Raw genomic sequence first — 21,753 nt, forward strand, 5'->3', positions numbered from 1 at the left:
GCTCGGCCGGGGGCGGGCGCGGCCGGGCGGCGGGGCGGGCCGGGGCGGGGCGCGGCGCGGCGCGGGGGGCGGCGCGGCTGGGCGCGGAGCGCGGCAGCGGGAGGCGGGCGCTGTCCATGGCCCTGCGGACGCCGGGCCGCCCCGGGCTCCGCCGCGCCGCCGAGCGGAGCGATGGGCAACACGGTGCACAAGACCCTGGCAGGTACCGGCGGGGGAAGCGGGGCGGCGGCGGGGCGCGGGGGGCTGCGCTGCCCCGCGGGGTCTGCGGGGCGGTGGGCGCGTCCCGTCCCGGGAGATGCTGCGGGCGAGCCGGGGCGGGCGGGCTGTGCCGCCCCCGGGTCCGAGCCCCGCGCCGCTGCGGAGCGGCCCGGGATAAGCCGAATATTTCAAAAGATTTTTTATTACTATTATTGGTAATGGTCCCCGCCGCGCCGGGCACCGGGGCGGTGATGCTTAAGCGGCGGGGTGCAGCTTCGCCCATGTGAGAGCGACAAAAGCGGGTGAAGTGGAGCTGTTCTGGCAGCTGAAGCAGTGATCCCCAGCCTTTCAGTCGAATCCTTTTAGGGGCTTGCTTTTTCGTTTCCCTTTCTTTTTTTAAAAAATACAACTTTTTAATGGGAAGAGAGGTTAGTTGTTCAGAGTCACCAGAGAAAAACTATTTGAAAGCAGGTCTGAAATGTTTGGTAGACTGCCTTGGTTTTAAACTGCCTTTTTAGTGAATTCGGCTCTTACGTGAGACGTGTACAGGTTCTTTTCCTTTGCAAGTTCATAATTGTGGGGCTTTTTCCTCCTCAGAGAATCGGTGCATAATAAAAGCAGTTGGTCTCTATAGAATCAGCAGTATTGAATTACTGAGCCCTTGCCAGTCTGTATCTTCAGCTAGTTTGCTTTTCTTTTCTTTTCTTTTCTGCTCTTGTAGAGCTCCTGCATTGCATCCTTTGTACTTTGGGCTCCCATAAATAAAAAGGGTATTATTAAACTTATTTAAAGAAGCAGGAGGACCTATTGAACACACACACACATGCCTCCCTGTAATCAGCCAGGGAGCTGAATATAGAAATAAAGAGAGGAATAGATTTGCATTTGGATGTGCCATATATTGTCTTTGCAAAGAGAGGGTGCTTGGGACCTTCAAGGCACAAAAGAAAGCTGCTAGGCTTGTGGTTGAGCTAGGAACCTGTGATTAGATTTCTAGTTGCATCTCTTCTCATTCTCTATTACATTTAAATGGGAAATTAGCTCCTTTCACAATAAGGAAGTTTTCTTTTTTTAATATACATTACCAACTGGCAAATAAAGGCATTGTAAGGCATGCATGACCTTGGCAAACATTCATTTTGTGGGTCGGCTTTTCAGCTAGAGGCGATGTCAAGGGGCACATGCAAAAAACCTGGGAGAGCCAGGGAAATGTCCTTGGGTCAGGGGAGGTTACCTCGGTAAGGCTAGAACTTCCCAAAGAAAAAATATCTGTACCTGCTGGGACATGGGATCTAGCTGTGAGCTCTGTTCTAGAAGGCTGAGAGTTGTATCAGCCGTTCTGCCTATTGCTAGAACAGTCTCTCCTGAGCAGCCTTCATATGCACAGCCTTACACACGTGAATTTAAAAAAAGGGATGACATCAGTTGTACTGCATTTCTGGGATTAAAGAGTTCCTAACGGTGCTTTTAAAATAAGTCATTAAGAAAGAGGAAAAGTTTGATGGAAAAAACTGAAGACTTGATTTATGTAGACCTCCCAACTCTAACATTGTTCTGGTGGCCTAGAAAATCTCTGTCCTGTCCTGCCAGGTGGGGACTGTCTGTAAGGATTGCTTTGCTGGGGATAGTCCATTTGCAAACATTTGTCAAATTGCGCAAGGCAAAAACATGCAGGACACTTGAACACCATTTGCTAATATGTTGGAAGATGCTGAAAATGTGTCTTTTCCCCAAATTCAGCTGTGTCCAGTTTTTACAGAGTAATGACAGTCAAAAGAAGCTGTTAACCTGTGGCTGCAGAAGAGATTTTGGATGTTTGCAATTTGGCAGTTTATAAATGTATTTTGTCAAGTTGGACACAATTCAGCAATTTTTCATATTGATGTGCTCGGATGCGTTGTTTGTCTTTCATTATCCAAATGGCATTACGGAGGGAAGCAGGTTTAGAACTGTTCTTGGAACAGTCCTTTTGAAAATTACAAAGTTTTTCCAGAAGACTGCATCGTTGGATGAAATCCTATTTATAAATGCTATGACTGTTTAGAATTACTCAAAGATAATCAATCAGAATTAAGTCTTTCCTCTTCTTTGTCCAAAATGCACCTCTTTCTTCACCCTGGCAGACTGAGCAATGCGTTTTCACTCTCATTTTAACTAACAGAGGAATTGCTCTCCCCTGTCCCAGGGGCTGTAGTAGTTTATTTAGTAAAAAAAAAACCCAAACCAGAACACTCCCAAACTAAAATTTGCCTACCTGTTGTGTTAAATCAGTTGACTGTAGAAGCCTACAGATGTTGTTCCCCTTTTGTCATTTCATTCACCATCAATAACTGAAGGTGGAAAATGTCTTTCCATTCTGATCAAATGTAGAGGAAATGTGGAGGGACCTTCATCATTTGGCTCCTGGAAAAGCTGAACAATCAACAATTCAGGTTTTATATAGAAATGGAAATACTCTTCTCAAATAGTGGAATTCAATTTTAAATCCTATTGAATGCAGTTCAACTAATTTTTATACCTAAATTTGTTCAAATATGTTTTCTGTGCTTGTTGCATCTTTAAATCCTTGCACAGCCTCACCGTTTCTCTCTACATTTCCATGCAATGATACAAGAGCACACACTATCGGTGCCGGCGAAATTTGTATCGGGAGCTTGGAAAACTTGTGTTTGCCAAGTATCTAATGGTTAACACACAACGGATGAAGGCTTTGTCAAATTAACAGAGAGGTTTCTAACCAGAGTGGTATTGAAATGAGTAATAGGCTAGGGCTAATGAAAGGCAGCTTCTATATTTGAACCGGTTGAGGAGGCATTTGAATGGAAAAGAGCTGAGATGTGTCAGATACGCTTAACAACGGTCCTGAGGTGGTGGTGGAAATCGCTCTTATCTAGATGACAGCTAAATGATACATGACACATTCCTCCAGCAGGACGGTTGCCTCCACGGCTGGGGCTGGCCTGACCTCGGAGGGGTGCGCGGACCTCCTCACCTTCGGGCTCCTCTGTGGTTCTGGCCACTGCCACTCGGCACTAGCCCGTTGCCGACCCTTCCTGCATCTCCAGTGGGAGAATCTCCCACTGCATCTCCAGTGCAGTGTGCGAATTTATGCTTGGATGTCGATGCTTTCTTGCCTCCCTCCCTGTACCGCTGCCCATTGTTTGAGACGATGTGCAGTCAGGTGGTTAGGCAAGAGTGAATTCTTTATTATTGAGGCACGCCGTTTTTCTGTCTCCTACAGGTGATAAACTAGGTGTGCAGCATTGCAGCCAATGGGTGGAACTTGTCCTGACCTGCAGAGCGGGCCGGGAGGCCGTGCGGATGTTGGTGGTGGATGGGTCGCATACCAACATCGGGCTTTATGGCTTTGTGGCTGCTCTTACCTGTGGTGCTCCGCAGAGGAGTTGCTCTCTTGAGTTAACTCACCAGTGAGCGAGGCAGCAAGCAGTGCACATCTGCACCCCAACGTCGTGGATGGTGCTAATTTCTCCATGCTGATTGCTTTCCTTAGCAGACACTTTGAATGGTGCTCAGAAAATGGTTAGTAGCCAGATGGGGGCATGAAGCCACCCTGAAGATGCAGGGAGCCCAGCAGTACTTGAGGACTGGCGGGCTAGGAGAGGTTAAAATTCCCCTGACCCAGCAAAGCCCTTACGTGGAGCTGCAAGGTGCAGGAAATAGTGAGGAACAACATCTAGGAGAGTCGGGCAGGCAGCAAGCGTCCTGCAGCGCATGGTGGCTCGTCGTGGTGGGGTGAGCGTGGACAGCTGCTGCCGTGGGTGGGCAGGGCAGGCAGGAGACACTCGCTGGCCAAAGCACGAGTAAAGGACTTTCCAGTTGGGATCCAGTTGTTGATCCTGGCCCAAATAGGGTCATTGGTATTTAACAAAGGAGCCAAATTCCCTTTTAAGAATCCGACTGGGATCTGATTGCAGTGCTTCTCCCACAGCCTTCCTCACAACTGCAAGGAATACCAAGTATGAGTGGCATTTGTGTCTGGTAAGCACAAAGGAGAATGGGGCTTGTTCTGGCAGAAGTGGCTTCAATTTCTTATTTTCAAGAAATTATTTTGTATTCTTAAGAAAAATGCTTCTAATAATTAACCCTTTCTCAGCAAGCCAGAAGTCCCAAGTTTAGCCCTTCACCAGGCTGATGCTCCCATTTTTGCAAAACGATGATGGTCAGAGGGTCCCGGTTACAGTACGGCAGCAGGAATTTATAGCTTGTGGGTAAAAGATGATGTTTCTGTGTATCCTTTTTAAAATACTGACACCTGTTATCATAATATACACACTTCTTTTGTAAGAAATGAGTAGCAAAGACCATGTAGTGGGAAAAGATCTCTCTGCCTTTTCCAGGGGCTAAAATCTCAGCTTCAAGGAGCATTTTTGTGTAGATTCATGCTCTGGTCCCTCCTCCCCCTTTAGTTGCTAGTGATACACTGTAGGAGGAGTTCTTGGTACTGCGAGCAGGGAATTAGTTCAGTAATTTGGTTTGGTTCCAGTGTGACTCCAACAAAACTACAAAATAACACTTCAGGTTGTTCTGGTTTGAGTGAAAAAGGTACCTGTTCAGACCAGTTTTTGGTTTGGGTTTGGTTCAACTCTGTGATTACAGGTGTTAATCCTGCCTCAATAACAGCCCTATTTTGCCTGATTTCCTGCCTCTTTTAGACCAGGAGTTGAGGTTTTTAGAGTCCATCATTGATTTTGCTGCTGACTCCCCGTGTGACCTTTGAGCAAGTGGCTTTATCATAGTCTTGCTTTGTATGTAAGAGAGGTAGGAAGCACTGTTTGGCTCACACGGGTATACGAGAGTTAATTAATTAACATGCAGGCATGAAGCATCTCCAGGAAGAAGGTCACAGAAGTGCAGAAAATAGATTAATTCACTGCTTCTTTTGTAGCTTTCTGCTTTTCCACTCTTCAGAAGGAAACCTGTGAAACTGTTCAGCCCTCAATGTGATTTAGAGCTGGAACAGGTTGATCGTATACTGAGGACTATCTTTAACCAGCCTCACACAGCACATACCCAAAAATGTGCTGCAGCCAACTGGCATGATTAATTCAGTGCTACCATTGGCATGTCGGCTGTTGAGACTGGAGAAACAACTGTACTTCAATCCAGGAAGGCATCGCCTATCAAGACGGTGCTAAGTGGAGCTGTGTGTCATGCCCCATGGCCGGTGTGCTGTCAGGCACACACAGCACATTGCCAAGTGTGTCATTAAAGTGAGAGCTTTTCGTTGCTCTCTGCTCTAACACTGGATAGTGCTGGGCAGGTGCCCTCTCTGCTATTTTATTGTTTACACTTTAGAGGGGAATTGCTTTACTAAGAGGTAGGATATCTGGCAAACAGCACTTTTCCCCTTTTATTTCTCTAGACAATTGCCACAGGTCGGAAGGACCTGTGTGTCACCATCTGACCCTACTGTAGATGCTTAAAATCACACCCCTAAATCTGTGTGTGTAGGCAAAACTCTTAGAGAGCCCTCACCGCAGGCAAAGGAAATTGCTGCTTCCTGGCATGTTATAATTTGACAGCCTATGGAGGTGCTTAAGCGTGTTTAAGGTGTTTAACTTCAGGCAGTCAAGTTTGAATGTGCAGGCACTAATGTTGACTTGACATGAAAAGGATGAGTCACCTTGAAGCTTACGCCATGCTTCTCTTCCCATTCTAGTAAGGATCCTCCTTGCGTATCGTATTCAGTGGCTTTTCAGTTAGGAATGGAAATAAGCACCTTGGTCCTTGTTAGCTCCAGTGGATTTAGCATTCAAGCTCATGGAATTTCAGAGTTGCACTTTTGGACAGTCAGTGTCCTACTGCACAGTTTGCCTTGAAAGGAAACATTTTCTTTCTCATCATCATCCCACTGTTTACAGAGCCTATCTGTGCGGGTTTGTAGCTAAAATAAGAGCAGGCTTTCCTAAGGTGGGGTGTGCATGTCACCGTGATGGATGTGGTGGGTTCAGGAGAGAAGCAGGGAAGCAAATCTGCTGATCCAGGCAGGGAGAGAGCTAGCGAGAACCCAGGAGCAGGACCTCGCTTGCTGGGGTGGCTTCATGAGCTGCAAGATGGGATGAGGCCAGGTGTGATCCCCTAAAACATGTGTCAGATCCCATCCAAGTTTCCTTATGGAGAAGGTGTGTGCCATCTCCTCCATCTCTTCTCTTTGTATTTCCGTCTGTCTTACCTCCTTTGTTTGTCTCCTTTCTTGTGCCCACAGCAGTTTGGCATCCCATGCCTGCTGCTGCTTCTTGCCACGGCAGCCAAACCGCACGGCTGACTCACAACGTGCACCTTCCCTGCTCCTAATGAGCTCCTCGGCCACACGCTCATTTGGGGCTTCCTGGCATCAAAATAGAGCTTGGCTGGTGAACCATTCTCCAGACGTTACCCAGAGGGCAGATTTCCGACAAGCGCAGAAGGAGGTGGGAGCCCAAAGGGTTGTTGGAAGGGATGTGGCTCCATGTCACACCTTGGGGAGGCTTTTCTGTCTGTGGCAGCTGGAGGAAGTTTTGCTATAGAAGCATTTCTATACTTTGTTCTGTCTTCTCATTTAGGCAGCTTCTCCACCCTTGCCCTTGGCACCACTGATGTGCTGTGTCCTGGAGGGGACTGACCTGCGCCAGTGGTCCATATGTCTATTTGATGGCCCCAGTGCCCTTAGGTTGTGAGGTTCTACCACCTCTCTGAAGACCTACCCATCCCACCTTTTTGCCTGCTGCAAATACAGCAGGACTCCCCAGAGGCATTAACTGGGGCAGTCCTTTCCTGACTGTCCCATAGATAAGACGTGTGCCCATGGGAGGACATGCTTGGTGGGAAAGAGATGCTGTTTACTCTGGGTTGTTCCATATGTTGTCGATGGCTGTATTTTTTTTCCCCTCTATATGTTAAAAACCATGAATCACTGGCACCGAGACGTCTGGTTGAAAGCTGTATCTCAGCATACCTGTGCTAGCTTTTCCCTTCAGACCTGGATGCCTTGTTGTCTCAGTTACTGAGTGCTGGAAGATTAAATTCTGGTGTCTGAACACTTGAAGCGGGGCTTTGGGGAGGACTGAGGGAGGGGAAAGTGATTTCTTGCTTGTTAATTTGTTTTTCCCTCTGTGTCCAGGGAGATACCTTCCTCTGCTTTGTGTAAGCAGGGCTCGCTTTCCACCCAGGAGTTTTTTCTCTCCCAGTTCTTTCAGATCTCTGGCAGTGAAGAAGCTCCGAGATCTCCTACTGAGAGGATCAGGCCCCATCCTTTTCCCTGCTCCAGCAAAACCATGTCTTTTTTCCTTTCTACACCAACAGGACTGGTGTAAAGAAATCAAATCAGGAGATAAGAAATGACTTCTCACTTGCTGCTGGAATTACACAGGAAGAATCTTTAAAGAAAAACCATTTAACCGCATTTCAAAGCTTTTCAGTGCAGCAGGGAAATCACATTTAGGATTTTTTTTAAGAGCTACTAATGCTTTGAAGGGAGAAAAATGGATGGAGTTGTGTTTGTAGAGTTGTCAGCTAGGTAGTTGCATATAACAGGTTTCATTTTCTCGGTTTCCCTGTTTCACTGTGGATATTTACATAATAATGAGACTTTTGTACTTTAGGAATTCTCTTATTTTAACCATCCATTTATCTGTGACTCCAGGTTTCTTGTGATTGCACTCCTGATGCATAATGTCTTATAGCTATGTGGGAGAAATAAATAGACCACATAAAAGCAAAGCTCTATTTTTCATTGCCCATGTAGCAACACAGGGAAGACAGTCAGTCAAGAGAGAATTTCCCTGAGTGAAAGTTTTCCAGCAGGTTTCCAAATGTCAGGGAAAAAAGTTGTTTGATTTTTGCCCTCCTCCATAACTCGAATGTTAAATCTGCCAGGCCCTGCCTTGACAAGCCAAAGATAAAAGACAGAATATCCCATTTGGCAGCAGAAATTAAATAATTTCATTCAGGTTTATCTCTCTTTCCTCAGCGATAACTAGCACTGTGGCAACAGCTTTTCTCAGCCTGTTATCTGTTTTGGTCTCATCGGGGCACCAGCTTCTCAGCTTAACATGTTCTGTAATTTACGGAGTGGAGTTCAAAAGTTATCTCCTCAGTGTGATGCTAAGGTGGAAAGCATAATTCCTAATGAGGGGAAATTGCTATTTCTTGGGGTCTTGAACTTGACATGGTTGGATAGAGCTTTCTTTTTTGGTAACAGAAAACACTTGGCGCTTGAGATCTGTCTGGTCTAGTGTCCTGACGGTGGCCAAAATTGCTGCTAGGAGACTGCAGTGAATTACAGGATTTTTGGGAGGAGACAGGACCAGGACCTCTGAGCACGTGCTCTCCAAAAGGCAGCCAGGCAGGTTAACACTGAAGCTGTGGCAGAGTACAGTAAATTGGAATATCTATATCACCGGAGGTCTTAAAGAACAAGTTTGTTCTTCATCAGCTAGGAATGGCATTGGTAGAGCTGGTCCCATGAGAGGGTAAAGGTGGGCTAGATAATCCCTGCAGGCTCCTGCCAAAGAGGAGTTCCCAAGAAATGCCTCTTTAAGGGGCTGTTCTTTGGCAGTGCTTTCCTTGGGATGCCATCAAAAACTCTTGACTACTTTGTCCTGCAAAGTGAAAGGGTTTCTAAGTATGAAAACTGAAATCATTTACGAACTGGCTGTTGCTTCACTTTTAGTGATAAAGAGCATTAGCTGTATATTGTCTGGTGGCCATTGTGCTGACTTATAAAACAGAGATAACTTTCATATGATGGTTCACAGGGACAAGCTACACAATGGAAAGAGTGTTTAAGTGGCCCAACTTTTATCTGACGATCAGCGTTGGATTTGCACCATTGGAGCACGGTGCCCCGTGGGGCTCTGCGGCTGGCTGGTGAGCCCTGTGCAGGACGGGCTGGGGACGAGCCTGTGGGGACATGGGGACTTCACGGGGTCTTCATGAGAGCCTTGTCGGCAGAGAGGGCTGAAAAATAAAAGTCGAACGTCGAGACCATGTGGGCAGGGAGGGAAGGCTTGATGCCAGCAGAGCTTCCCTGCACTTGCATGGAAGAAGGCTTTCAGATACTTCAGTACGCCAGGCATTTTGGTTGATCTCTCCTGGAAAGGAGATGTCCTCTGAAGAGTATGAGACAGATCTTCGCACTGGCATCTGATTTGTGAGTCTTAAATAGCAATTTCTGGGTGATTTGCCAGCAGCAGAACAGCACTGCTTGTGCTGCCGATGTGATCAAAGGGGGAGGGTGAGAAGGACAGATGCTTCGCAAGTCAGAATTTCAAGGAAATCCGTCTCGGTTAAAGTTTATAAAAACTGATCTCAGCCAACAGACCCTATAGTGTGTCTTTAAATACCACAGCCTTGAACAGCAGTCTGTACTGAGTCGTGCCTGGGGATTGCTGTTGTTAGGGGATATTATGAGGGCTAGGAAAAGACAGAGCAAGATACAACCGCACACACACACACACAAAAAAAAAAGACCAAATGCTGTTAAGTGTCCAAAATCAATCTTCTGAGTCTGGGTGTTGTTTTCAAAAATGTCTGAGTGGCTCAGGGCAGACTTAGTCTGATTGCAGTTTGTTTTGCCCATCAGCAGTGGCAGTTGTGTTGCGCTGTGGATGCTGGCCTCGTACGGGCTGGCTTGGCAGCTGCCTCCCTGTGTAGGAAAACTTATCTCTCGCTTCACCTTGTAGGTTCAGAGATCTGGCAACAAGTGCTTTTATGTAAGACCTTTTGTATACATGGAATTGTGCAGGAAGAGAGATTTTTTCTGAAATAAGAATGCCTTCGTCCAAATTAGCTTAGTCTACTGCTTACGTTATCCGCTTTGAAAAGGCATGTGAGCATGCCAAATACCAGTGTCTGCACACAGATACTGGCAATAATGAATCCGCTGTCCATTTGCACCCTGCCTTGTTCCAAAATAACTCTCGTGTCTAGACAAAGGATGCAGCTCACCTGCAAGGCTCGCCTATCCCTTCTGTTTGTTTTGCTATTGCATAGTAATTAAGATACTAATTTATTTTAAAGGGTTCCAAGAAATGCCTCTGCAACCCCAATGTTTATGTAAGAGAGAAAGAGAAATTCATAATTTATTGAATTTGTGTGTGTTCTGCTGGGATTATTCATTGGAGGAAGGTACTAAGTGATTTTTTGTATCCTAGTAACCAACTGTGGTTGCTTTTCCATGAATAATCTTTATGGTTTAACTTGACCAGCCAAATCTAGAAGGGAAAACTCAAGTAAATTAAATTTATCAAGGCAAATAATTACAAGGCACAGATAGCTTTTTGCAGGTGAGAGAGAACAAATTTTTTTCTCCCTCGTTTAACTACATAATAATCAGATTGACAGATGCTGTCTGGAGAGTCTGATTTTACTGAGCAGAACAATAGCGGAAGTTTGAGTCGTTACGACCTAAACTTCAAAACTTGATTTGTTTAATATTCATAATTAATGAATTGGTTAAAACAGTCCTTTCCTCCCTCAAACAAGAAATTTGATGGTTTTCAGCACTTCCTAATAGCAGTGCAGATTGTTTCCCTTCGGGGGAATACTGGCACTCCCTTCAGCAGTGCCAGGGTGGGAGCTCAGGGTGGGGGTCCCCTGCAGCTCGGAGTTCAGGCTCGTCTGCTTCACAAAGAGACTGTGAGGCTGAGTTAGTAAAATGCTTTGCAAAGCCATTTCTCCCTAAAATGCCGGCCCCACGTGGAACAGCCGGAGTTTATCACTTAATAGCAGTGTTTGCATTTTTATCCTTTAAAATTTATTTTGGTTAAAAATTAGCCCCTTTTCAAAATTGTGTTTTGAGGGATCGTGGTTTTTTTGAAATGCCTCTTGCTCTTAGAAATATTAAAGGCTAGTTTTAGAAGCAAAACAAAAATAAAAATTTGCTTCCCAGCTCCCTGAACGTGTTTACTATTTCTCCCACCCTCTTCAAGCATTCCACTGACCATCTCTAAGCAGAGGGCAGAGGTACATTCCTCCCAGAGAGGTCAAAACCGCTTCTCATTTTAAAACAAACTATTTTCAAACCATCTTTTCGTATGCATTCCTATTTAGTAAATGTTTATACACCCGTGCAAAAGACCTGCACTCCTGTAAATACTGAAATCTATGGGCACGCCAGTAGAATCAATCACCAAACCACATCAAGCAGCCCTTAGCTAGTCGCTCAGATTTTCCTTTGAGATGAGATTAACGGTATAACCTCATGAGACAGTCCCAGGAGGAGGGAGAAGCTTTCCTTGTGTGCCTCTGGATCTTGACCATATTTTCTCCCTCTCTAATTTGCTTCCTGCCTCTTGTATCTTGAACACAGCCCTGCATCAAGCAGTCCTTGTTTCCTCCTTTCCGATGGACTAAAGGTGATGGGCAGAAATGTTAGGCAGGTCAGTGCTGAGGACCTTTCTGTGCTTATATTCCTGTATTTTCCCTTTCTGTGCCTATATTCCTGTACTGAGCCAGGGCATCACTTTGGAGTGGTCGCTGTTGTGCATCTCCAGCCATCATTCATCACCGCAGACTCATCGCCTCGGGTCTCTGCCCTACCGAGTCAATGCTCTTCCAAAGCTCTCCCTGTCTTTTTTGTAATCTTTTTCCCGGGGCTAACAGCGGTGCTGGGAGCGCTAGTTGTGACCTGTCTCTGTGGCAATGCAAGAGTAGCTGAAGGGAGTGATGCTGCCTTACAGCTCACCACTCTGCTGCCTTGAAGGGGGTGTGTGTTTTGGGATCTGAAATGCTTTTTCTCTGGGGAAGTGACCGTTTCCCCGAAGAGGTGTTCAGGCAAGGCATGGTGGATGGCAAAGGGGGTGTTTGGGGTGTAGACACAGCACTGCCTGGGATCCACGCTGGGGAGCAACCCTGGGACTATGGCGGTAGGGGATGATGGAGGCAGACATGCCAGCTGAGCTCCATCCTTCTGGTGGCCCCGTGCAAACCCTGCTGCACCGGGGCTTTGCCCAAGGCAAAGTCCAAAAGTTTTTAAGTCCAAAAAAGAGAAGGAAGAAACCTCCCTGTCCCAAATGCCGTGGGCCTGCCCTGCTGCCGCAGGATAGGGAACTGCAGAAAAAATTCAAATTCAGCGGTTAGTGCTATGAGAAACGAGGCATCAGCGTGAGGCAGATGGGAAAGACGGGAGCAATGGACAGGGCATTTAGGCACAGACCTATGCCTTGTGCAATACTCGAGGAATACCGTTCCCGTGCCGGGGGAGGCTCCCGGTGCTGCCTCTCTGGCTTGGAGAGGTTCACAGCTTGGCTGGGTCCACTCTAGGGAGGGTCTGCTGGTATTGCCCCACCAGCAGCTCCTCCTTATTAGGCACCACCTCAAACTAATAAGATGCCGTTTTGTAGCATCTTGTGTTCTCTGAGCAAAGGAAGCGTTGCAGTCAGAGAGCTTTTATATGCTATTAATACATGACCCTGTGGCACTGCTTGTGTGCAGGTGAGGGAGGGCTCCTGGTGGTTTAGCAACGGCATGAAACGTTTCTGCTATTGATCCTACTTGATCAGGGTGGCCTAGAAAAACCTAAAGGGGCACAGGAAGACATGCCGCTGTCTCACCAAGCTCTGCATGCGTAGGAAGCTGAGCTGGAAAGCATCCCCGAATTTGCTGCGGTCAGGCAAGCACCTGCTCTGCCCTGGGGCTGTCGATAGGCAGAAGGTTTGCTGGTCCCATGTCCCAGGGTCTGTCTGAAAAAAGCCGCCATGGTGCTTATGAGGGGGCTTTCTCATTGGGAACCAGTGGTTTTAAGCATATCAGCATGCACAAAACCATGAAAATGGAAGGGGGTAAGGTGAGCTAGATTGGGGCAGGAGTTTGAGCATGGTGTACATCCCAGGGTGATGCTGAGGACAGGCTGTGCCGCTTCCCGGCCCCTTTCCCTCCTAGTATCTGCCATGAGCAGCTCTTGTAAGCAGCAGGTTGGTTTCTCCAGCAAAGGGTGATGAGTTTGTCTTTGGTGGGTGCTCTTGTCTGCTTGTCCATCAGGAAAAGCTCAGACATGTACCAAAGTGCATGTACACCTTGCTGTGGCACACGCAGCATGTCGGTGCTGGAAGTCCTCCATGGACCTGAGCCGACGGAGCTGTGCCAGGATGGACATTGGCCACTGCCGTTCAGATTATTTTCAGCGTTATTTTTAGACATCTTGAGTGCAATTCACTTCAGCTGAAGCCAATTCCTCGATGTGTTGGCACATGAGGGGTTGGGTGGACGGGAGCACAACTGCCCATGGGGAACGTGCCTTTCTGTGAGATGCAGGGAGGTTTCGTGGAAGCCGAGCCTCTCCCCTCCTTCTGCCTGCAGCAGATCGCTGCAGTGAATGAGTTGCTTAAGAGAAGGCTTTCCCGCAGCTCAAGTGGCTGCTCAGATTTGGTGTTTCAAGAAGGTTCTCCGTGAGCAGTGGCACGCATAACGGCCAGTGTCTGGTGGATTTGGGACCAGGGGAAAGCCCTTGTGTGGATCCATTTTGATGACTTCAGGCTTTCCATACATTTGGCATCCCTTTTTCAGCATGTTTCCAGCTCAAAAGTCCCTGGGAGATGATGCAAGTGGCACATGCAGTATGGGAGACACTCAGTGCCGTCTATTTCGAAGAAGCGGAGGGACAGCATGTAGTCTGTGTTTTATTGTGGCCAGAACCACCAGAGGCTCTAAGCTGTCAACATGTAATTGTATATTTTTTGTCTGGTAATAAAATTTTGTTCTACCAAAAAAAAGAAGAAAAAAAGAAAGAACCAAAAGAACCACCCAAAGAGAAACAAATTCTTTCTCTCCACAGTTTTTTGTATGTGATTTATAGGTGCGTTTTTCCAAGTAAATCCAAACAAGGCCAGTGAGTGACTCTGAATTAAAGTTTGATTCGGTTAATTGAAACAAGATCCATCTGGGTGGAAATGGGAGGTTTTAGACAGCTATTTATATTGTTTCATGTGGGATTTCTAACATTTCCAATTCCATAGTTACTAAGGAGTGTGCTGTTTGACTGTAGATTGGGTTTTATAGGTCTAAATGATCTATGAAGACTACAAAATAATGTAAGACAGCAATAAAAATAATAACAGCTTGCAGCTCCGCAGTAGACTCTTTTGAAGGCATTCGCCAAGTGTGCTCTGCTGAACAATGGTCCAAGCTCCACCTTAAAAGGTGGGAAAATGTGTGTAAACCCAGTACTTTGTATTGCCTGGAGCTGCCCTGGCAGGCAGGCGTCCACGGGCAATCACTGCTGAGGCTGCAGTGCTGTTTGTTTGCTGTATAATTTACACATTCGCCCCATCTCTTGGGAGCGATTCCTTCCGCTGGGGGAGGGAGCAAAAAAAGGCTTTGGCCTTTTTCTGGCCAAAACCAGCTGGCAATCTTCAACAATGCAAGGAGTTGTCTCTCATCTCCAGATTTCTTTGGTTCACCTGCTCTTATCATCTCTTGGCTGTGGTTCCACAAAGGGAGAGTAAAGGGAGAAAAATGTTGATGTTGACTTAGGTGTGCTGGGATCAGATCCCACTGGTGTTAAGAAGATTGACATGGAGGCTTAAAAATAAACCTCTCTTGCTCAAATCCTTTTTGTGTTGAAATAATTGAAGACATTTGAGATGAAGAAAGGGGCTGAGGTCATGGTGTGTCCAGTAATGGTATGACTGCATTTTCTTTTGTTTGGACAGTTTAATGTCTTGAAGTGGCTCTTGTTTCCTCTTATTAATTCCTGTAAGTATAATGGAAAAGGATCTCACAGCTCAGCTGTGCAGCAGCCAAATGTTGCACAACCACCTGCCTCTCAGACTGGCTTCATAGCTTAGCAGAAAACTATGCATTTAAAAAAATTTCAATCAAAGAAAAAAGGATGCATCTTTTTTTAGTGGAACGTTTTCGTCTGTTTCTGGACCAGTAAAGAACTCTCCTCTTCTTTTTTTTTCTTTCCTTTTTTTTTTCTTTTGAAGATTTTTGGCTTTATTTCTGAAGATGTACTGTATTTAGAAAAAGCTATAGCCTATTTGTCAGAACATTAACTAAAACAGCCAATAAGTTATGTGATATAAGTGTACAGGTTAGACTGTACATGAGTGAAGTCACCAGCCCTTGAGATCACTTGGAATGAGAGTTTGGCCCGTATTAACTTTATTTAAAATCTCCCTGCTGGGAGAGTGTTGGCCTTGGGCACCAGCCCACCCAGCGCAGGCTGGACTCAGCCCCTGTGCAGTTACCCGTAACCCGTTAGAGTTCTCACCACCACAAATCCCTTTGTGCTTTGCGATGGCTGCAGGGGAGCTAGCCTGGCAGAGTGGAAGAGCTATGCTTTTCCCCCCCCCGATTTAATTATAACCAGTTATTCCCATCCCTTTGCCCTGTTTCGGATTCTTTACATATTGTTTCGGAAAAGCTTAGTGGAATCGCAGCCTTTGTATATATAAAATATAGGATGATTGAAGACCTGGCCACTTCTTTATTTAGCTTCCTCAGCCATGCGTTCCTCCCAAAGCATTTTCCCCTCTTGCTGCCAGATCACTGTTTAAACTGTGTGTAAATATAAAAGGAACTGTGGACAACGTTTAAAAATGCTGCACCATGTTGGGAGCAGGGCTTGCTGGAAAGAACATATTCCTAGAGGCCTTTTTTCCCCTTTTCCCGTGGTTTTGCGGCTCCCTTAGGACAGATCAAAAGCCTTGTATGGGTGCCACCGTTAAGTCTAATGGCTCTCTGGTTATCCATCCCTGTTTGAACCGAAATAGCTCCACCGTTTTTTCTTTTAAACTGAATTCCTTCCTGTCCTCTGAGTATAGAGAAGTTGTAATTAGAAGAAAAAAAAGAGACCCTTAGAACCACTATGAAGAGAGGAGATAAAAACGAAAGCGGCTTCTGTAACAAATTTGAGGCAAAGAAAAATAGGAGGTTTGTTCCTTTTATCATAAGGTTTTCTTGGAAAAAGTTGAAGGTGGAAATGAATGGCCAGGCTCTCCTTTCTGTAGCATCGCTCTGAATGCTGCTCTCGCCCTTCATCTGCTGTTTTTCTTCCTCTGTAGCCCTGTTGCTGGACAATTCCCGTGCTTACAGGAAAGTTTATTGTCTTTTTACTGAGCGTGGACAACACGCTCAGCTCGTAACCCTTCTCGGCTCGAGCATCGCGCACCCCACAGCACAGCTCAGCTGTAGCGTGGTACAGCACGGCACACCCGCAGACCCGGGGAGGGCTCTGACAGCACATCTTATGTACTGGCCTTTCTCCAGACATGCTTTTTGGAGGTGGGAAGGGCATGAGTATAAATTGTATACAGTCCGAATTCAGAGGGATGAAAACAACGTAAACACTGGCTTTTAGGGTGTTTTCAGAGAACAATGCATTGAAAGCCAGGCTAAATTACCACTATTACTTTTCAAATATTTTTTTCTCCCTGTTTCACAAGCTGCCCTCCTGGTGCAGTGCCATGATGCTGCCTGTCTGTAGGGGATGGGTGGGTTTCCTGCATCAGGGAGACAACAAAATTATTTCCCTCTTTCTGTTCCTGTCTGTGCTGGAAGCGACACATTGACGGCTGATGGGAAAGATGTGCCAAGCTCCAGCACTCTTTCCATAAGCCCTGTATTGAAACCATGGGATGGAATAAAATTGCTGCTCTGAGGATATTAAAAAGGAATGCATGTCATTCTCCAGTTTCATTAAAAGCCATTAACATTGGAATGACATGGTCACTATTTATAAATCCCCAGTGCAGATGACTTGGTACAGCTGGTCAGAAGAAAAGAGCTTCAATGGAAACAGGGACTCTGTTTGCATTAATGGTCGTTACGTGCTCCTCTGGCGGCGAGGGGAGAGGGTGAAGGCATGGACCGTTTCAATGTCAGTGGTTACGCCACTCAACATGTTCTTGTAACTTCAACACATCACAGTCATGACTGGAAAAGGAAAACACCGGTTCAGAATGACACTTTTCAAACATAAAGCATTGCTCTGAAAAACAGTTCTGAGCTGTTTAAACTGTCTGTAGCAGAAAAGTTGTCTTGGAAGTGAAGAATTAATGAATGGAGAGGAATTGGGGGCAAGAAGACAAACCCAGATTCATTTCTTAATCTCTGAAGAATACTCTAACTAGCATCTTTTCTGGGCAGTGTGATTAATCGGGAACATATGATGGGTCCCCTGCAGTCACAGCAACGGGGTCCCTCCCTGCCTCAAAGCAAGAGCCACGTGGTGGCCTCAAGCCTCGAGGGACCAGCAGTACTCACTAATACAGCAGGTTTTTTGGGTCTCTTGGGTTGCTCTTAGGCTGTGTCTGCGGTCTCTGCTGCAGCAGTGAATGCTGCTGGCCTGGAGCAGGGAGGAAGGGGAAGGGATCTCCGAGACAGACCCCAGTGGCACAATGTCCTATAAAATTAAGAATATCTCCGTGTCTGTCTTGATGCCATGAAAATCCATATTTGAGCCATGTTGTAGACCACTGAAACCACTGAAGACAAAGTCCTTCTCCTCTAGTGACCGTAGGAGCAGTCATTAGAGAAAAAGACGCCCTGACACACATGCTGTGGGACTGGCCTCGAGTCAGGCTGTGGAAAAAGGGAATGCACAAGGAAAATGGTGCTTGACATAACAGCAAAACCACTGTTGAAATGGGATCCTTGGATGTTGGCCTTCTAAGCTGGGTTTAACTTGCAGTGCACAATGCACTTCGTTTAACAAAATTGATGCATCAGAAGGTGGGAGTGGGCTTCAGACCTGCCCAAAGTAAGAGCCATTGAAAAAAAAAATAGTTTAGCATTGTAAATGCATGGAAATGTGACCCCATTTCTGTATGAATTTAGTAAATCAAAGCAGAACCCAACTGCCCCAGAGAACATGAGGTTTTTCGTCCACATCTCTGCTCCTCTCCTCCCATCTTTGGGTCTCCAGCTGAGTTCATTCCTCCAGACCAGTCTTCCCAGCTTGAGGTGTTACATCTTTTAGTGCTCTCTGCTTTATGGTGCACTTTATTGTCTGTTTCTAGAAAACAACAAAAATAATAAATCACAAAAATACATATTTTAATCACTGACTGACAAGCTGAGCGTTTAGATTTGGAAAATATTTAGTCTCCCAACCTAGCAGTCCTCAGAAACCATTTGTGGAGTTACTTAAACAGATGTCAGCTGGTTACTTCTCATTGCTTTTGATGACCTCCCAAAACTGCTATGGACTCTTGAGTTTAGGACTAGAAAATAAAGTGAGCTGAGCAGCCCTCTGCTGTCACCAAGTTAAACTTAACTTTCTAAAGAAGGTAACAATTTTGCAAAAACATAATACATCAAGTAAGAGGCATAGGTTTGCTCTCGTGGTGTGTGAAATCATACACGTTGCATATGCAGCATATTAGTGAGAACATAGTCCAAAAATTCCCGATAAGAGCTATAGTAAGGGTAGCTGACTGATTATTTTTGACAAGATGTTTTTATCTTTAGCCAGTAGCCAAAAGTTTCATCTAGTTTTGCATCCTATATTTTAAGATTTTCAAATCCCTGACATCTTTCAAAGCTCTTTTGGCTCATGAGCATGGCCTTCTGACTGACACGAGCCAGTGGACTTGGGTGTCGAGGCCGTATAATGGATTACAACACGCTGTGCCATTTCCAAGGCTCCTCATCTATCATGCAGCTGCTTTCATTGCTCACACCGAAAGACTTAAGCAGGGATTATGGCATGAACCCTGCCTTTTCTCCATCCCTCTCCCGCTCGATCTCGCTCTGTCTCTCATTAACCAAGTCTAAGAATTTGTTACTAGAGTTGCAGACTCATTGACCCAGATTCGCTAATAATACGGGGGAGAGGAGATTTTTTTTCCGTGCTTAATCGCTGGCTTCTGTGTATTCTTAGTGCTATTTATATGCAGGAGAACTAAAAACCTGTAATAAAGATGGGGCCAACTTGGCAGCAAAATTCATGCATGCACACAGTGAGAGGCACAACAGGAGAGAGATGGGGGAATAGGGAGACGGAGGTGAGCATAGGTGGACTTACCTATACTTGCAGACCCAGCAGCAGATTTTTTGATAGCAGACCCTGCTTCTACAGCCCGATCCACAAGACCATATTGGTTTAGCTCAGGGCTCCCCACTTTGCTCTGAAAATGCCACACCATTGAAGTCATGCACTGGCTTTCTTTGTGTCAAGTTTGATTTCCTTTATCACCAAAAAGCAAAGTCAAGCAGAAGGTGTGGAAGTGGTTTGGGAGAGTATTCCTGCCTTATCTGGGAAAGCGCTGGCTCTCCCCAGTTTGTGGGGCTCTGTGATCACTTCTAGGTTGTGGAAGATTTGCTATTGGCACTTTTCATCCTTGGAGCAGGCCTTCTGTCATGGTTTATTTTCTGCTTCGAGGCAGCTGGTGGATCTTGGAGATTCAGCTGCACTTGCCGTCTTTTGGCTCTGATGCTGGTGTCATGATGTGATGTTTGGTTAACCAGGAGAGCTAAGCCCTGGCGTTGGCTTTCCTGTCAAGGCAACTGTTTTTTTAAATGATGTGGTTGAACTGTGGTTGAGCTCCCCACTGCAAGGAAAGGGCTTAATTGAAAGGAGCAAGGATGCAGGAGCTCGTTTCCTGAGGACAGGGTGGGAGACAGGGGATGGAGCAGCCTCAAAAATACTGCAAGGTCCTGCTGGAATTGCCTGTGTTTGCTGGTTTGAGAAAAAGGTTCAGAACAAAAGGATTTTGCCTAATGCTGTTGGCAAATATCTCTGCTTTCATGGAGGAATGCCTAGAAGACCAGAATAAATGTGTCATTAGCCTCTGCCTAGAAAACAATGGGTTTTAGCTTTTTTAAAAAAAAAATCCTTCATAAAATGTTTGGTTTCAAGCGTTAGCCACAGAAGCAAGAGGGTTTTCTCGCTTGAAAATCCTCATGGAGAGAGGCACAACTTGATTTTGCAAGTTAAAGTCAATCCCTGTTCTCTGCCAGGGATTTTTCTGGACAGTTTTGCAATGAAAAATGTTATATGTCCATTACATACTTGCATCGAGAGTTACCTCAGTGCCACAACACACCTTCTTTTAATGAAAAAATGACTTTCGACTTTCCTCCTCCCCTCCTTCCCAAATTAGTCTCTTCAAAAATGTCACATTTCCTGCAATTCACTACAGGCTCTTCAGTCTCCCCTTAATGCCTCAATTTCTGTATCACTCTATTGCAAGCGAACCATCTGGGGTTTTTTAACTCCCTGGAAATTTGTCTCAGGTTAGAGGACCGGGCAGGGAGAACTTTACATCAAAGCGGGGCTCTGGACTGGTCATGTAAACCACAGGAATTTAAATGGGGGATATTTATTAATTGTCGAGTTTTCCAGTGTTTGAGCCAGCAGGATGTTCGGAAATGAGGCCAATTTTTTGTAGCAGCCTTATAGTGGATTTGGTAGCCTAACTTTACAAAATCACACTGGTGAGCATGGAATAGGCGACAGTGCTTCCCGCAGAGCTCCCCAACACATCTTCTGTATTTAAAAGAAAGTAAATGTCTAGGCAGTGCACTAAATTTATGTGTGAACAGATTTTTATCTCTTGTTCTCCGAAGATAAGATTGCGTCGGAGCAGAATCCTGTTTCATGTTACTGTTAATGTTTGTTATCTGCAGTAGCAGCCTAGCCTGCTTCTTCCAGCCTCTGGCAAGGCTCCAGCCCGCGCGCCCACGGGCAGCTGCATCGTCTCCAGCAGTAAAGATGCACTGGTACGAGCACGGCAAGGACCCTGCTTTTACTGGACTGCACTGTGATTGACTTTCAGTCCGTGAGGGCTGTTTCTACAAGCTTGTGATCATGCAGTAAGCTTGACCACGTTGTCCCCACCTGTTGGGATTCTCCTGCTTCAAAGCAAAAGCCACCTGCCCCCTCTCTCCAGATGCTTTGTTTAATGTTCAACAGGGTTGTTGCAGGAGCAGCGACCTAACTATCTACTGTAATAGGAAAACGTTCTAATGTTACTGATAAAGCAGCGGCCATAAAGATAAGAGGCAGGCCTGTTAGGTGGATGCCCTTTTGCCTGTGCAGTGAGTGTTAATGGATAGATTTCAGGCTGCACGCTGCTACCTTTCAGCCTCTTCTCTGAACAACACGGGGAGACCACACTCCAGCTGCATGCTGATGAGCTGTTTTCTCCTGTGAGCTGTTCACCCACGGGATAGTGGTCCCAGTGATTTCTGCTCCTTTGACATCCTTGCTTTATCCAGTATGCATCCCTGTTTGGCACCTGGCTGCCCCAAATCTGCTTGCCTTGTGATCCTGTGCGTCTTTTGTCATGGATTTACTTGGAAGGGGTCCTCAGGAAAGAGATGTGGGAGCCAGGGAATGTCTTTTGATGCAGTGATTGTAGAGTTAATACAGACTGTGAATTTACCCGTGGTGCATAGGGAAGGCAGTGCCCTCCTCCTCCTCCTCCAACTGTCAGGCTGCCCTCGTTGTAGCTCTGTGCTGTAGCTCTGGTCTCCTTGAACATTATTCTCTTCTCCCTCATTTTAGGGCTCTCTGTGGTATTATTCCTGCCTGCCTTGTCAGGGCAAGCGAAGACAGGATCAATCTGGCTTAAGGTCAACTCCCCAGCTAAGCAGCCTCCTCCGTCC

General features: G+C 46.1%; 1 protein-coding gene across 2 annotated transcripts in view; it reads left to right on the top strand.

The window, feature by feature from the left end:
- Positions 1-21,753, top strand: part of NEURL1B (neuralized E3 ubiquitin protein ligase 1B) — a 145,200-nt gene that overhangs the window by 109,218 nt on the left and 14,229 nt on the right. The window contains exon 1 of one of the 2 annotated variants that reach the window (XM_072872312.1): positions 69-202. The exons of the other annotated variant lie outside the window; for it this stretch is intronic. Coding sequence (XP_072728413.1) covers positions 172-202 — 31 coding nt within the window. The 5' untranslated portion in view covers positions 69-171. Of the gene's footprint in view, positions 1-68; positions 203-21,753 lie in introns of those variants that run through there. 2 annotated transcript variants of the gene reach the window in all.

This window comes from Ciconia boyciana, chromosome 9 (assembly GCF_034638445.1).
Source record: "Ciconia boyciana chromosome 9, ASM3463844v1, whole genome shotgun sequence".
NCBI lineage: Eukaryota > Metazoa > Chordata > Aves > Ciconiiformes > Ciconiidae > Ciconia > Ciconia boyciana.